This window comes from Lethenteron reissneri, chromosome 24 (genome assembly GCF_015708825.2).
Source record: "Lethenteron reissneri isolate LAM-NWPU_2019-01 chromosome 24, ASM1570882v1, whole genome shotgun sequence".
NCBI lineage: Eukaryota > Metazoa > Chordata > Hyperoartia > Petromyzontiformes > Petromyzontidae > Lethenteron > Lethenteron reissneri.
In genome coordinates, this window is record NC_083802.1 from 3,970,801 (window position 1) to 3,987,793 (window position 16,993).

The 16,993-nt window shown below is 41.5% G+C and overlaps 1 protein-coding gene across 1 annotated transcript in view; it reads left to right on the plus strand.

Moving 5' to 3' along the window:
* IGDCC3 (immunoglobulin superfamily DCC subclass member 3) overlaps nucleotides 1-16,993 on the plus strand; it is a 67,600-nt gene that overhangs the window by 14,920 nt on the left and 35,687 nt on the right. The window contains exons 3-4 of the mRNA XM_061557995.1: nucleotides 16,064-16,208; nucleotides 16,630-16,760. Coding sequence (XP_061413979.1) covers nucleotides 16,064-16,208; nucleotides 16,630-16,760 — 276 coding nt within the window. The remainder of the gene's footprint in view (nucleotides 1-16,063; nucleotides 16,209-16,629; nucleotides 16,761-16,993) is intronic.

Consider the following 16,993-nt stretch of genomic DNA (forward strand, 5'->3'; position numbering starts at 1 on the left):
TGTACTGAAGCGTAAATTATCTAGATTTGCATGTTTCATAAAAGAAAGGCTTCTAATGTAGAACATTTTAATACAATTTATTCTGATATTTACGAGTGAGGTTTAAGTGGCGTTGCAATGCTGAGCACGGTGCTCCAAAGCACATTGGCTTAAGTGTGATTCTCTTGCGGCTAACACCAGTAAAGAGTGATATCTAAACTCATCCTGGCCACCCCCACTCTTTAACGAGACACGCTGACGAGTGTGGCGAAGTATGATTGAACAACACCCATGACTTTCGTAGCAGTGGCTTGATAAAGGGCTGCAAATCACGAATCTTGTATTATCATCATCATTATTATTATTTGTAGGACAAGCTGGACACTCTGAGCAGAAAGGTGTTGAAAAGCTCAGGCTTCTGAAATTAGCAGGAGAATCATTGGAATTCAACAGTCCCTGCGGTTCTGTTTGTGCAAGCCAGTGCGAGAAGCCTCAGTGTGCCTTTTCTATTGTGAGCATGTGGTCTCATGTTCCTTGTATTTTCTGCAGGCACGTGGTATTTTGTGTCAGTGGACCTGATGTAAAGAGGTGACACAAAATACACTTTACACAACGCAGTTGACAGGTGACATTTGTATCAAAAACTGCTGCCTTAGTGTAAGTGCTGTAATGGTTTGTTAGTTTGCAGTGTTAAGTCAAATGGCTGTATGTGTGTTTTTTTTAGAAAGCATTGCCAGTTATACATAATTAAGCGTGACATCTAACAACTCATGGCACCAACATTTCATGCTCTTTGAAAAATAAGTGGTTTCCAGTGCAAATCGGTAAAGGTTAAACAATAATCCCGTGAATTGGAAAGACTTTTCGACTTTTAAATGTATGAAGCGTATTTTTTTTGTCTTTTACGCAGTCTGTGCGCTCCATTGGACTTGAAACAAGGATGTTTCCACTTGAAGTGTCTTGCTTCAGCCACCACCCACTGAGCCACCCGCTGTCCCTGAAATGTTTAAAATGCAAAGAAACCACAACCGTTTCACTCTTAATTGCTTCTATATTTTTTGCCTAATGCACACAGTGCACGACGTGCATTTGTTTCATCTCCCGCTAAATATGATCGTCATCGGAGAAAATATTCACTGGAACGTGTGCAGAATTTTCGCGTCATTGTTGCAACGGAACAAGGGAGAGGGGAGAAAATATGCCCTCTCCGACCAGTCACAGCCCTGCTGGGGAGAGGGAGGGGACAGCCTTCTACGTTATTGATGACTCCCTTTGGAAAGGCGTTAGAAGGTTTGGTGGGGGTGGGAGAGCCTTGGTGTTGGCGTTTCTTTCAGTTCACGCGAGGGCTGTGCGCGCTTCAAAAGGTGGATGGGCAGGCAGGCTGCCTGGATTGTTGTGCAAATTGCCAGAGGGAGCTGCATTTGCTGTCAGGATGTTGGGGCCACGCACAGGGGGGGTGTGACTGGCAGCAATGGCTCTCGTTGTGCTGCGGACGATGTGAAATGAGGCCTTTTTGTTTGTGCTCGGGGATTTAATTTAAGGATATCACACGCACAAAAAAATCCCCCATCCCGTTATCTAGCATGGTTGTGATGTTGATGTGAGGCGCTTCATGTATCGGCTGTCATTATTTGATGAAAAACGTCAAGATGTGTTTTTTGTAATACGATGATATTTGTACGATTATAAGTATTGACTTGTGTATGCATCTGCGTACATTTTTTTAATTCCCCCACTAACGTGTTGTATTGGCTAAATCAGTCTGTGTAATCTGCGTGGAAATATTCCGAGTAAATACTTAAAGAGGGAAGAACTAACTAGGGGAGTATAAGGCTTCTGGAAAGTGTCTCCATAAAAACGTTTAAGGAGAGGCAAGTTGGTGAGTGCGCTTGAGGAATTGGGTATTTTTTTGTGTGCCCCTTTTTCGTCCCCCCCAACCCTCTCGCCAACCTCGCCAGGGAGGTCACGGCTGAATGTGAACAAGATTGATGGCTGAGGCTTGGAGAGCTGTGTGGTTTATGGCCTGTGGTCTGGAGGCAAAAGCGCCCTAATCTGGGAGAGGGTGGGACCCGCCTGACCGGCTTGGTTGGCCTGACCCTCAGGGTCATCCCCCCTCCCCCGACCTACCCACAGAGCTCCTCAGGCTTTTAACATCCTGTTTGCTGCCCCGCTAAAGAGAGCGAGCAAAACAAAAATGAGCAGAGAACCTTAGAGGCCAAAGGGAAAAAAGTATAGCTTCCAGGCTTCTCTTATCACATGATTGGGCATCACAAGATATTTGGCATTCAACAAGGGCTGACGCATGCCTCATTTGCCAACTCGGACATCAGATAAGGTTGGAGTGCAATAGTCATCAAGATGAATTGGTTAGCAGGCACTCTGCTATATGGAGGGGAATGCAACATGAGGCCTTCAGTATAAAGGTGAACACATTTTAGATATGCTGGAGAAAGCAATGTTGTGGGCAAAATATTGAATCTTAGAACACTGGTAAACTGAAGCCAAATCAGTAGGTTATTCTTCTGCTGTGTAGAAATATGATAACAAGTTGAAAGCGTGAAAGCGACGCATAAGACAAGACGAACAAAGATTTAGTTGAAATCAAAATGAACATTGATTAATTCCTAAAAATGCAGCTTTATTGATCAATTCTTAGGACGAATGAAAAGTAGAAGAGACATTTTTTTTTATAATCCTATTGAATCCAACAAACAGATGGAAATTGACCAAGGCGCTTTCAGCAAAGAGTCAGTTGCTTTATCTCCTAGGCAGATGTCCGGACCCTGCAAGCCAGGTTCAGGGGCCACACTGGAGCAGGGAGGGGGAGGTCAGAATCCAGAGGTCATAAACAGGCAAGAGTAAGTGCCTGCATTCTTAAGAACACTGCCTGACCAAAAAACAAAAGTCAAGGGCAACACACAGTTATCCAACACGCAGGACACCAAGTGCGAATAAAAAAACACGTGCATAACTGCACCGTTTTGTGATTATACAGCGAGATGAAAAAAACACGAACACGTATTTAACACGTATATTGTATTTCGCGAGTGGAAAAATACGACATTTCACACACATGGCAGGTGATTCACTTTCGCAAGGTATTAAGCTCTTGAATGAGGAGCGTACAAGTACAGCTGCACATAGGTGCCTGCTTGATCTACTAAAACAAACTGTGCAAAGCTCGTGTTGTGTTAGGGGCAGTAAGTTGCACCCTACCAACTTTAAAGGTTGTGGAGACTTCCTTGTATTGAAGTGGAAAAAAAACACATTGCTAGCACTAAATATTTCAAAGATAACCATCAGGGGTGACAGTTACACAAAAAGAATGTTCATGGCCCATAAAAAAATAAATGTTAGAACGCTAATCCAAACTAAAAGCAAACCCTTCAAGGTTTTACATTTACCCATTTTGGCATTTTACTTGATAATAGACATAAATATATAACTTATACATTCAGCATATATTTTTTTTATTCATATCACATTTGAATGTTTAATTGAAATCGCAGATATTGCTGTGTACTAGCAATGTAATGTAGACATGTATCATAACCATTGATGTTGCATTAAAGAGGCACATACATAATTATGTTAAACTGCACTCTATAGTCGAATAATAGTATCATTATATTTACCTTTGTTTTGTTTGTCATGTTCAAAATAATCTGATCTTCGCATCAGTATTATTGAATATCAATCTCTAGTAGAATGTTTGTTTTAACAGGAAAGTTTACTTGTGGTTGGCTGAAATCACTTCTTGGTTTCTAAAAAAAATACCACTTGTTTGCTCAACTTTTTGGCTTCATGAGTCAAACCTTTGCATGCTTTTGGCTCATTGAACTCAGACAGGTTTATGCTCTTGTATAGTACAAACCACTTTCAGGTCCTTAGCAAAAGGGGTGCTTGCCCAGCTTAATATGAGCCTCAATAAATTCATCAGCATTCAGAGGTGCTCCCTCTGACAGGCAATGCATAAACTGCCTTATCTCTATCCAGCTGTGTGGGATTTATAGTGCGAAGAACACAGGACAGTGAATTTATGGAGTCTTTTTGTTTTGGAAGTAGAGTAGAGAGACTGCAATCTTGATATGGTACAACGTGCTGTGTGCAGGGTGTGGGACAGATGGCAGCAGCCAGTGTCTCTGGGCTCTTGAGTTTACCTAGTGGGCCTTGTTTTCTTACGCACCATCACCATCAGTCACTCATGCTGTCAAGTTGGGGGGTGAGTTTTGAGGTTAGAGACAGCCAACTGGACATGGATTATTAACAAGGGGAGTGTAATAGGAGGCTTTGTGCTAATTCCCGTGGAGTTAATTTAATTTGTTCTGCCAGGCTGTCAGAGACTGATGGAAATTGTGTATTTACAAGCACCAATGTTGCATAGAAGCATGTATTGATTATAAATAGCACAGTCTTAATTTTAGAAGGGTTCTTTAAACAAGAATTTATTTTTCCTAGCTAGTTATGAAACGTAAAAGAAAACAGTTTAAAAGCCTCCGTACTTTGAGGAGTTACATTTTTGTCGTGCTGTCAAAGGACGTGTTGCAATATCTCGATGTTACAGGAATCGCTATTGCTTAACATGTCACATTGCCGAACATTTATCACTCCGTATTTCCCTCAGATGTTTTGCTTTATCTTTAAAAAAAGGTACATAAGTAGAATAGTGCATTTCCTGCTTTGCAAATGCCACGCTAATGGCCATAACACAGCAGAATCTGTGTCGGGCACAGCCTCAGCGGTTTCTGCCGCGGGCAGCTAATGGAAGGGGGGTGAGAGCCTTCTTGTGGACAGCTCAAATTTCCTGGAATGTGTTTATCCCTGGCACAGACCAGATGCTTGGAGTCATAGCAAGGGAAGCAGAGGAAGTGAGTAGGTGGGTGGGGAGTTTTTTTTGGATAAATGACTATCAGTGAAAAAAGGAGTGTGTTAAATTTGTTTAAAAATAGATCCCAGAATTCGAATTTTTTAAATAAAATTATGAAGGCAAACATATGAAGTACTTGCCATTGTTTAGTTATACTATACAATGTATTTGTGAAAATTTACTGAAGGTCCCTTCCCTGTATGCGTTCTCTGCGATATTGACGTTTTTGTTTTGTACTTGCTGAATCACGCACCACTGATCTCCCTTGTAAAATATGAATACAAACAGACGTAAAGATCTACAGTAGCAGTGATTATGTTGTCAAATGTGGAACTAGAGCATTGCACTTCTATGAAGATGTTAATCTATTGCTGTGGTCAAGCAAAGTGCACCGACATTGCTGTGCTTTTATTACTTTATTTTAAATCACAGGCGCTAATTTCTTGCCAACGACATAAGGCTATGCAAACTGTTGATTTAATGTATTACCACCTCATGTCTTAATTTTAGTCTTTGTGGGCGATGATTGAGTGATTTCGAATTCAAGCAGATTGTTCTATCTTGTCTCATATTGTGTTTTAATGTTAATGAGGGGTACCATTCCTAAACAAAGGCTGGCGCTCTGTGTTTTGCCCTAGCGGTCAATACTGAGATGGCCATGATGGCTTTCTGCTGAGGGTTAACCAAGCTATCAGGCTAATACAATTTGGAGAGACATTTAACGGATTGGTAAGTGCATTCTATTGTATGCTGTGGTGTGATGCCCCATGATAACGCTGAAAAGGAATTAGTTTCCCATGTCAATTGTGCAAGTAACCAGACTGTGATGGTCAAACTAATCTCTTTTCAACATGTTACTCAAATTACCCTTGGCAATGAACAAAAACACAGGGTATTGAGATGCATTCGAACACGGCACAGTATGCTTTTTAGTTTCATAAAGCATTCTTTCATCTGCATTTATTGTCATGATTAAGAAGCTATGAAGCGAATATCATAATTTTATAATAATGTTCAGCCTATTTGGCAATCCACTGCTGGATGAAACCTTACCCACCCTATGTTACCATGGAGGTTCTTTGACTGTGCTTTACCACACAGGTCAGTAAAAGTTGGTGTTATTCGTGATCGAGAATCAAACTCAGGTTGTCGGTTCTATAAGTGGGTGCCACGGTGGCGAGATGTGAACTACCTTGCCTGACATACGGGAGGTCACGGGTTTGATCCCATCCCTGGTGCCTGTATATTTGGAGTTTGCATGTCTTTCTCCTCGTGGTCGCGTGGATTTTTATCCGGGTCTTCCGGTTTTTCCCTCCACATTTAGAAACATGCATTTAGAGTATTTGGCTGCTATAAATGTCCACGTGATAAGCCACTTCGTTGAGCTGTCATTTGTGGCCAGGTCGCTTCTGAAAAAGAGCCACAGAGCTCAGTGGTCCTTACCCGATAAAATACAATAAAAAATTATAGTTTCATAATTCACCGTGGTAAGCATTGTGCCACTTCGACACTCTATAATAATATGTGGTTAATACTAGATTAGCTCCTATATGTGCTTGGTATTTGCGAAGTTAAATTAGTATTATACATACGTAAGTGATATAATGTTTTAGAAAAAAAAGGAGTAAAGAGCCTAGAGGAAAAAGTAGGTGGCCTATTTTAATATATATAAATTGTGAATGGGCAAAAACGACATTTTAATTAATTTTATCGTTTGCAAACAAACTTTGTTACTGTATTTGAATTGACATGCTGCCCTATAGAGTTTGTTACACACATATATCCAGCTATCTTTCCATTTATTCTCCCAGTATGCACACTCTGCTGGCCCTTCCCAAAACCTTAGCACCAAAGCACTTTGCAAGTTTTGTATGTATGTTGAACTTTTTTCGCACCATACGTAGTCAACCATGCTAATCGGAGGTGCGGGGAAGGACAACAAACTAAATACAATCTGTGGTGGTAAATAACTTTGTATGAAGCACATGATCAAATCACACTCGTATCTGGAAAGATAAACTGAGTGCTCTAATGGCGGATTGCCTGGCGTTGAATGGGAGATGCTTAGGTGATGGCTCTGTGTGGAACTTTGAGTGCTGTCCCCCTCATACGTGTGAGTTCTCCCCTGGTTCTCCGGTTTCCTCCTGCATGCCAAATCACTTGTGATTTTAATTTTCAAATATCTCAAGGCCTTTCTAAAAAAATACAGCCTTAATACTCAGTTTACACTTTCCTGAATAAATACAGGGCCTTATTGTCTACTTTGAGCCAGAGTTATGTCTTGATTAACACTGTGAAAAAAAATACTTGGGTTTATAATCATTAAAGATGCCTTACGACAAGAGAAGTTGTGTTTCTGATATAAGCAGGTGAGAATTGATTAAATAACTTAGCTCTGAGCCAGCATTCGTAATACATAAAAAAATAAATGAAGAATATTGGTGATCACTGATCTCTAATGTAATCTGTAGGTTTGTGATATGAAGAGACTGGGAGAATAGCCCCCCCGGAGTCTGTATGAACACAAGGAAGACCCATTTCCGACTTGTGTGGTCGGTCACACATGATGGCAATGTTGGATTTATTCTGGTTTGTTTGGCACCGAAAACTAATTTTAAAGATGTGAAAAAATGCATATTTTGTATTGTAGTACCATTATATAAAATATTGAGGTAATGCGCTAGCAGTTTTGTGTTTGTTTAAAAAAAAACCTCATTTTCCCAGTGACTGCTGCCAAGTTAAAATCATCATGCAATTTCATCATCACCATAATTTAACAGCCATAATCTATCGACTGCTCACTGAAGGCTTCCCCATTTCACCACCATCCCTCAGCATTTGGCCAGTGGTGTGACCTAGCGAAAGCAAATTCTCCGCATATTCCAGAGGTTCTAATCTAGCGGCCACCATAATTATTACTGCGAGTATAATAACCACAATGATGCTAAACGGTGTCTGCTTCACAATGGACGTTAAATATCCCTTGACTTTATCTTCAAGAACGAGCCATTGTGTATACAAGCATTAGAATCCAAATTGGCCGCATTCTAAAATTACTTAATTTGGATTATACATACCACTCATTGCCCCCCACTGGCAGACTCATGCTCTAAGTCACTCTTGCAAATGAGACTATCCTGGTCTTTTGAATTCTCATCTGGTGAAACAATATACGTTTGAAACTCTTGACGCCACAATGCTGTAAATCCTCTCACACTTCTACTTTAAAAAGAGGCAATAAAAATAGGCAATAAACAAAAATGCAGCTTACATTTCCACAACTTGTTGGGAACAAAACCCCACAGTGCATTATCTTGTGAAGTAATCGGGGTGTACAGCACATAACGATTCGTCAAACTCCATGAATTGTTATCAATGATGCTTCGCCAATTGTTGTGAATGGCAGTGCCTCGAGTTGCTGCAGGGGTCACATGAACCCATTGCACACAACATTATATATACCGTGTATGAACCCAAAAACATCAAAGCTCACATGCCCAATTTGATGCATGCATTCTGAGCATTCAAATGTAATTTAACCAATGAATTGTTACATTCCTCAGAAATAGAACATTGAAATAAATGTAAAATCATGTTTATTGTAAAAGTGGCAAAATGGGTTGCTTCAAATTATTATAGTAGCCACTTTAATGGAGCCTTGAATATTGGCCTCTTTATTGAAGTGTAAGTCATGTAATAGAATACGATTAATGCTAGGCTTCCTCTGAAATATTAAAAAAAGTGTATTTGAATATCCTGTTCACTACACATTTAACTTTTGCTTACACAAAGTAATGAGGCTGTTATTTAAGCTGCAAATAACTGATTTCCGTTTGCTATAACCAGCAAAAGGGAGACATTCACCGAATTGACATACCGAGGAATTTCCACTCAGCCATTTAAGCATGCGCACAGATCTTTATAGATTACAGCATTTCTGTTCGCTTAATTACGTCCGCATTTCCAATACAGTGACGTGTTCTTTTTTTTTAAATATACATCGACATGGGGCTGTCAACGGGAAATGTGACTATTCGCAGTATATGCTTTGTTGTAGGTTAGGTAAAGTGCGAATGGCCATATCTCCCGCAGTGCTGTATAAATAGCATACCGTTCTTCGGTATAAATCACAGCCTTAAGATAATATTTATAAATAGCACAAGCCTTATTAGGATGTAAATTATGCTGAAAGCTCTTAACCGCTAATGTGCGGCACAGCTAGCATAGGAGAAGGTTACACATGCAAGCGTGTCTGTTGATGGGGAAGGTCACAACCGGATATGCAAATTGGTATTATCCCGCAACATCCCAGTGCAGAGTTCATATGGGAAAGGTCACTGATGCTGACCCATGCCCTTGTGGAATGGCAGCTATGCAGGCACTGTGAATAGTCAATGAGGTTGAGTGTAGGAATGCTCACCAAGATACACCATGTACCGACGGGTCTTACAGCTCGAAAACGTTGCTTGATTTCAAATCAAACGATAATTATAAGGAAAAGGCATTTTACAAATTAATAGAGCGGTGAAGCTAATCGCTTTGCAGTGATGGCTCTCTTGATGGTAACGGGAAATGGTGTTGCATCTTGCCCCAGGTCACAAACCTTCTGTATCGTGAAATGCGCCGTGCAGTGTGTTAATGCAGATATAGTAATCAGATTGCTTTTACGGATCACAGGTTGCCAAAATGAATTCCATTAGAATACAAATGTTAATAAATGTATAGGAAAAGCTAACAATTTATACTGACTAAATATAGCGAACCCCTTTTTAAAATATGATTTAATTTGAATAACTCTGAAGGTATACGCTTTTTCCCACAACATTACACATTTCACATCAGTTTTATATTTGTATTCAAGCTTGTATATGCCCTAAAATTACAGTGCTTGGTATATCATCGTCTTTTGCTGTGGTCCGTTGTTTACAATGGTTTTTTGTGTAATTGACTTACAAACATTTATAGCGTACAACTGAAGGTACACTACAGGGTGACACTATAAAGATGTTGACTTGAAGCTGTGCTTCAGTGGGCATAAGGGGCCCCAATCGATGGAGCCCCTCTGGAAGGTATTTTGGCCTACTCCTCCACTCTGGCCAGACTTAACGGAAAAGATGGGAGTAGCCACACTTTATGTCACCACATGTGACCTGCACGATGTAATGCGGAATAACAATTCATCTTGATTTGAAGCTTTCGTGACTGCAGGAATCCATACTCTTTGGTTCTTTCGGTATGGACTGAGATGGGGGAGATTTACAGTAAGAAACTTGGACGTTGTTTCAACTGCTCCACTAGGAGATCGAACTGGGGACAACTACATTGCTATACTAACCGTTACACCACGGCAGAATTCATAAATCCAGGACAGTGTGGTAAAATGGGTTACAGTGATTTCAACTGCTATATGAAATCCACGTCATACTGGTGCCAGTCCCTAGTCTTGTTCAATTGCAATTCTTCTCGTTCTCACATTTTTACCCCGCATATTCCCTCTCATTTGCTTTAATGTTTCTCGTTTTGTCTATTTTTGTGTCAAGACTTATTCTAACATGTTTTGTGAAGTTTATTATTTTATATTAATAATTGTGTTGGATGCAAAACAGAGCAGGGAAGACTTGGAGGATTATGGATTTATTATCAGGACTTAGCACACATTTTACAATTGCTTTTCAAATTTGCGAAACGTCTAATACAGTTACATGCATAGAAGTAGGACACAAGCACCATGGAAGACCACTAAACACAGGATGACTATACACTCAGTCAACTTAATTCTGTTTGGAGATAATGGCTATGAGAATATTTGGAACAGTGGGGTAGTGGCTAGTGCATTGTACTGTGAACCCAGCGACCAGAGTTCAATTCCTGGCCACATCTAACATCAATGGCAAGTTTTTTTTTTATTCATAGGCTGAGCCGGCACATTTTCAATGATGAGTGTTGGTGATCCCTTTGGGCTTGAGAGGGCAGGGGTCATTCTGGAGGCCTTCACAGCCTCTAAGTATTACCGTGCTGTGTTGATGAGAGATATCGGATGTTATTGACTGCATGGCTTAGTGACGCGCAACTGTGTGGAAAAAAAACAGAAGCAACTCAGTTGCATTATTTAACGTGGGATGTTACTCAACATGCAGAGTTCAATACAGTTGCCTTTAACTTCAGCCGGGTGTCAAAGGGTACCCAATGTATTATTGAAAAGTTGAAAAAAAGTCCGTGTAGTTGTTTTCAAATGAATACAGAGAGCGCTATAGATGATCATTGTTATGTTCACAGAGAGGTCCACATTGTGTCAATGTTGTTATTATGAATGTTGAAGTATTACAATGCTCAAGAAGTGTTTGTCTTGCCCCCTGCTGGCACAAGTCCATTATCAAGTATTTTCTCACTATGATGTAGCATATGTAATTCGATACAATTTCAATTTTTTTATACTATTGAACATGCAGTTGTGAATGTTAATGTAGCTATAGAATTACGATTACACAACCCAGGCCTTTTTCTTCAGAAGTTGGTCACATGCCAATGAATTAGTTTATCTTTACTGCACACAGCATACACACACACTGCTCGTGTTTTATCTGGCTTCAGTCGCTATTACTTAGCACCGTTTAGAGAGATATTGCTCAAAGGTGATTTCCACACTCTTCATGCATGCAGTTACATTTTTGTTGCGTCTATGTTTATTTATTTATTACACGGATGAGCCCATTTAGCTAGTTGCCTGGCTATTCTATAAGGGGCAACAAAAACAAATGCATAAACAGGAGTATTGCAGGGAACAAGTAGTCTTTAAGGAATATTCCACATCAATTAGGTATTTACAATTCGTAAACGAAACACACTGGAATACAACAAAAATAAGTGCAAATGTAACATGGGAGCAACATGAGAGCGAGAGGCGGCAGGAAATGTTAGGTACAGGTGAAAGTAAGCTCTGAGAGAGATCAAATCCACTGCGAGTATGGTTTGAGGAGGCAAGGAAAATCCATTCTGTTGTTTTTTCAGCAAGGCATTGTCGGCATTTCATGCTTTAATTATCTCTAAGGATATATTGTTGCCACCTCATTTGTCTGTTACGTACTCATGAATGTTTTGTTGTGGAAAAGTACTCGGACACATTTATTCCGAGATTTAATTTGGGCCACCATTGTACATGTGCCAAACTAAAATTGCTACACATGCAACATTGAATCATCATCATTAACTTTCAAAGGATATAAATGGCAAGCCCATTAATTGGTGTACAGTATATGTAAATGATATAACTTAATAAATTGCCCTTTGACTAATTGCACACTTGTCGGTCGACTCTGCAAATAGGCTCGTCAATGCATTTGCTGAGCATGGTGTTATGTGTGCGCTGCACGTGGACCCCTGGGGGAGCGGTGGGGCAGCGGTTAGCTCACTGCGCTACGAACCCGGCAACCTGAGTTCGATTTCCACTCAACCAACACCAGTGACGATTATCTCTAAACTGAGCCAAGGCCTCCCCTAGGTCGACTCAGCCTCACATTAGTACCTAGTGCAGTGTGTAAAACATTGCCACTTAGGGGCACAAAGGGTGGCCAGGCGTGGCGCTGGCCACCCACACCCTCGTGTGCAGTGTTGTATGTTGAACTTCTTTCACACCGTACGTTTTCCAACCGCACTAAGCGGCGGAGGTGCGGGGAAGGACAACAAAGTGAACGCAAAAAGCAGTTCAAAATAAATGAGTTTTAAATCTTGGATTTAAAAAAACACATTCCTGCGGAGAGAGCTGGTAGGAACTTTGGGTTGCTCGGTCAATGGCCAGGGTCAACGGTGGCGTGGTGTATTCCGCAAATATGCCCGACTGTGAGGGCAGGCAACAAGCCGGCGTGAGTAGGTTAAACGTTGAGTTTTATAAGGGCACCACGGGCTGACTAGCCCCTGCCCACCCAGCCCCACCCTCCCCTCCCCACCCAGCCTCTCCCTCCCCACCCAGCCCCTCCCTGCACGACGGACACAATAATCCCCTGTTGGGCTGGTGTAACCAGGAGGTTCCTACCAGTAAAAGAGTTCATAGCTCCAGTGGCTTCCTCATATCGGAAAGAAGGAGAGCGCTCTAGATGGTCGCAGAAGCGCATCTGAAAGCGCGCCATGCAGTGAACCCCCCTTTGTTCGATGGCCAGCCAAAAGCCACGGCGAGGATGACCAGAGTTCACATCATTGATGGTTCATGCACTCGGACGAGATCAGCAAGGTATTGTGGTTCATCTCACCAACAGCACTTGCCCCAACAAGTCTGTAATGGCAATACGGGGGTGGTGGAAATCGTCGTCTTTGTCACCGTGGCATCCTTTATTGGTATTGGGGGGGGGGGGGGGTGGTGGTTCCGAATGTTACTACTGTCACGTCTGGCCCAGCGCGTGTCGGTGCGCGTGGACGCATCCCTGCAGCGCGGCAGCAGCCGCGGGGTTGGATGCGGTTTGGATGTCCGCCAAGGCGGGCGAGGGAATCCCCCACGATTGCGTTTCGGGAGCGCGTGGCCGGCTGCGTGTAGGCGGGCGGGGGGGTGGGGAGGTAGGCAGGGCCAGATGGGCAGCCAGCCAGATCAACCCGTGGGGGTTTGCGACCGCACGCGGCTGATCACATTAGAACACCGCCGCCTCTAAATCCTACTTAGCATAGGGGCATGGCGGTTGCACGTGAAGAAAAGCACACTTGCCCAGCGTAGTGTATTGAAATTTCAGGTAACAATATTTGCCGGTCTGTAATCCCCCACGTGGAATATCGTTTTGTGTGTCTCTGTTCAGGCTCGGTCATTTCTCTATATGGGTACGTGACTTTAAATGTGGTAGTTTTTAAACCAACCATTATTATATGCAGTCTTTATGGCCAATGTTTCGTCTGTAATAAAAAAAATCTGGTTCGAAATGTGATCTGGAATTCACCTAAGTGAACTGGAGGCAACTCTGATTTACTGGATCATCCCTTTGACCTCACTTTGGCCAATTACAATGGCTTGCTGTGTGGATGCAATGTATAGGCCTAGAAATCGTCTATAGAAGATCTGTTCATTTTAATTCTGAATCCTGTGTCTCCATTGGGATTCCACTTAAGCTGTCAAATAATCCCATTCATTTGAGTGCAGATGCAGGAATCATTAATTTCAGTGGTGATTCCAATTAATGGAATTTTAGTGTAAATTTCAGTTGTACGTATGTTGAACTTCTTTCGCACCATACGCAGCTAACCGTGCTAATCTAAGGTGTGCGGGGAAGGACAACAAACTAAACACAAAGCAGTTCTAAAGAGATGAGTTTTCAATCTAGATTTAAAAGTGCAGAACATCAGTAGCTTCCTAATGTCGGATGAAACAACGTTCTAGACGGCCGCAAAAGCGCATCTGAACGGTGACTGTCTTGTTCATTAGAAAGCACACTTTGGAAATCCCTTTCGCAAAATACTGGTCATATATAACAATGCTTTGACTCCTTAATGGATTCATTCATCTGTCTCATAGCAGTGTACAGGAAAGTGCGATCTCTACTGGAAAAAGAATAAAATGGTCACAAAGTCTTTCCCAAATTTCCGGTGAAAAATACCTTCCACGGTCATTTCCGTCTGCATGCCCATGCACTTCTCTGCAACATGTCTGAATATATTCTTCATCTACGACATGATGGTTATAGCTGAAACTGGAAAAAAAATTGCCAAAAACCCATCAAAATCACATTCCATTACAAGAGTTGAATTGCAGTTCCATCCTATGGATTGGGGAAATTGCCCAGTCCAATAACAATGGTGAATAGGTTTTAACGGTGCATTGAGTTATCGATTCTGAATTCTCACGATACCTGCTTCAAATTGTGCATGTAAGAATTGTAGTCAAAGCATAATTGGTGGATGTAACTCCAGCAGCAATTAGAGGGGCTACTTTCACCACAGCAACGATTGTTGAGTTGAATTGTAAAACATCTATTGATTCATGAGGGAGGAAATCCTCACCTGTCTAGTGATGAAGGTAGTAGCTGTGATGATAGTGGCGCTTATTATGGTGGTTGTCATAGTGATAGTAGTAACCATGATGGTGATGTCATCACTAATCAGACATCCCCTGTTGGATGAAGGCATTCCAATGCCATTACCATCCCACATCCCGCTCACTCCTGCAAATGAGTGAAACTCACTGCTGCATTTCTGTGGTAGTCATCCTCGTTGGCATGTTTTTTTTATCTTTTGGCTGCCGTCCTGTTATTAACAATTATTTGGCCGTTATCTCATCTAGAAAAGGTGTATCGGGCATCATCTCTGCCCATGCCCAATTTCCTGAGTGAAAATAATGCCCACGATTTGCAATTGTTATTCTATCCATTTGTTACACTTTCTGTCTCTCGGTGTAATTCTAGGCATGCACGGCTCCACGCTTCGCCATGCTTCTTTGCATGGCCACTATTGATCGTAGTGATCATAATGATGATGATAATAATAGTGGCGGTAATTATGGAATAAGAATAATTGCGATCATCATTGTGATGTGGTTATAGAAGTAAATGCATGGATCTTGGTAGTGCATATTCAGTTGCTGGCAATGGTGAAAATATTAACTGTATTAAGGTGATAAATGACTAAAACAAGCCATTCATAGGATGTTACATCCTCTATTATATGTAATGGTTTATCATGTTCATTATTTAACGATACTTTTAGATTAAATTATTCGTTTTGTAAAAAATAATTCAGCCAACAGAAAAAGACTGCAATTTATGTAATACTGCACTGCTATATTTAAAGTAATAACTACAAATGTAATACTGGTAGTTTCTTACACAGCACACATACAAATGGCTTCGAAGATGTATGGTTCTTATTATGTTTTTTTCAATTCCAATCCAAAATCACTGTAGTGTGTAATTAAAGTCTATTGTACCCAGCAAATACAGGTTTGTTCACGACACTGTCAACCCCATTGTAAGATAGGATACATTTGAAAATGGCTTAACAAAAATTACGGTGCATGCTCAATTGAAATCTTAATTCCATATTTTTTTTACATGTCTCAAATCTATTACGTTTGGAATATTTGACCTATTGCAGAGTGAGATTATAGGAACAGAGGGATTCGTCTCTATAGACTGTCTGTCAGCAAACCGTTAACGGCTGATTGCTCTGGTGTTCCACGTAAGAAGGCATTTTCTGGATACGTTGCTGACAGAGGTCTCTGGTTTCTTTCCCTTTTTTCTATCGCTTCAGCACTGCCGCGGTTCAGCCAGCACCCGCAGCCGGTGGCAGTGGAGGAAGGTGGGGTGGCCCGCTTCCAATGCCTCATCAACGCCCGGCCGGACCCGCTCGTCACCTGGGAGAAAAACCGTACAGCTCTGACAGAAGATGACGACAGGTGATCAATCTGCTCTCAACGCATAGCTGAGCCAATCGGGAGAATTTCTGCTGAAAAGTGTTCTTTTCACGTCATTTTACACCGACGTGTGTGAACTGTGAAGCCCGCATTCCTCGTTTAATGTCATTTGATAACTTGCTCCTAAATGGCTGGCCTGATTCCAGAAGGGCTCCCCTAATTCAACGTAAAACCCTGCTATAGATTACCTCTGAACATAGAGATTGTTAGCCGAGTGATGCGCCTGGTTTAAAGCTGAAATCCATTTCCTAAGGTGTTATTTCAGTTAAAATCCTTAAGATGTGTGCAAGTAGGTATTGCAGACATGTTTTCTCATCGACAGTGATTCACGATGGTGAAATGTGTTAACGTTGTTGCTGAAAGTAAAGCTGTGTGTGGCCTGGCTGCTCTTTGTTGTGGACAGGTACACATTTTTACCTTCTGGAGTACTGCAGATCACAGGTGTTCGGCCAGAGGACTCTGGTTACTTCCGTTGCATAGCCAGCAATGTGGCAGGACGGAGACGAAGCATGGATGCTCTTCTCACGGTCACACGTAAGTGTTGGATGCAATGTTATATGCCGAGTGGAATGACTACAAAAAATACCCTTTTAGTTTTTTTATTTCTTCATTCCAGTGTTTTTTCTTAATCCCATGCATTTACAATGTATGCAGTAGATGTATTATTTTTAATAACTCTCACATATGCAAATGTTTTAATCCACACTGGCCAGCAGATCCACAGTTAAAGCTGTTTTCTTCAGACCCCTGAGGATTTTTAGATACAT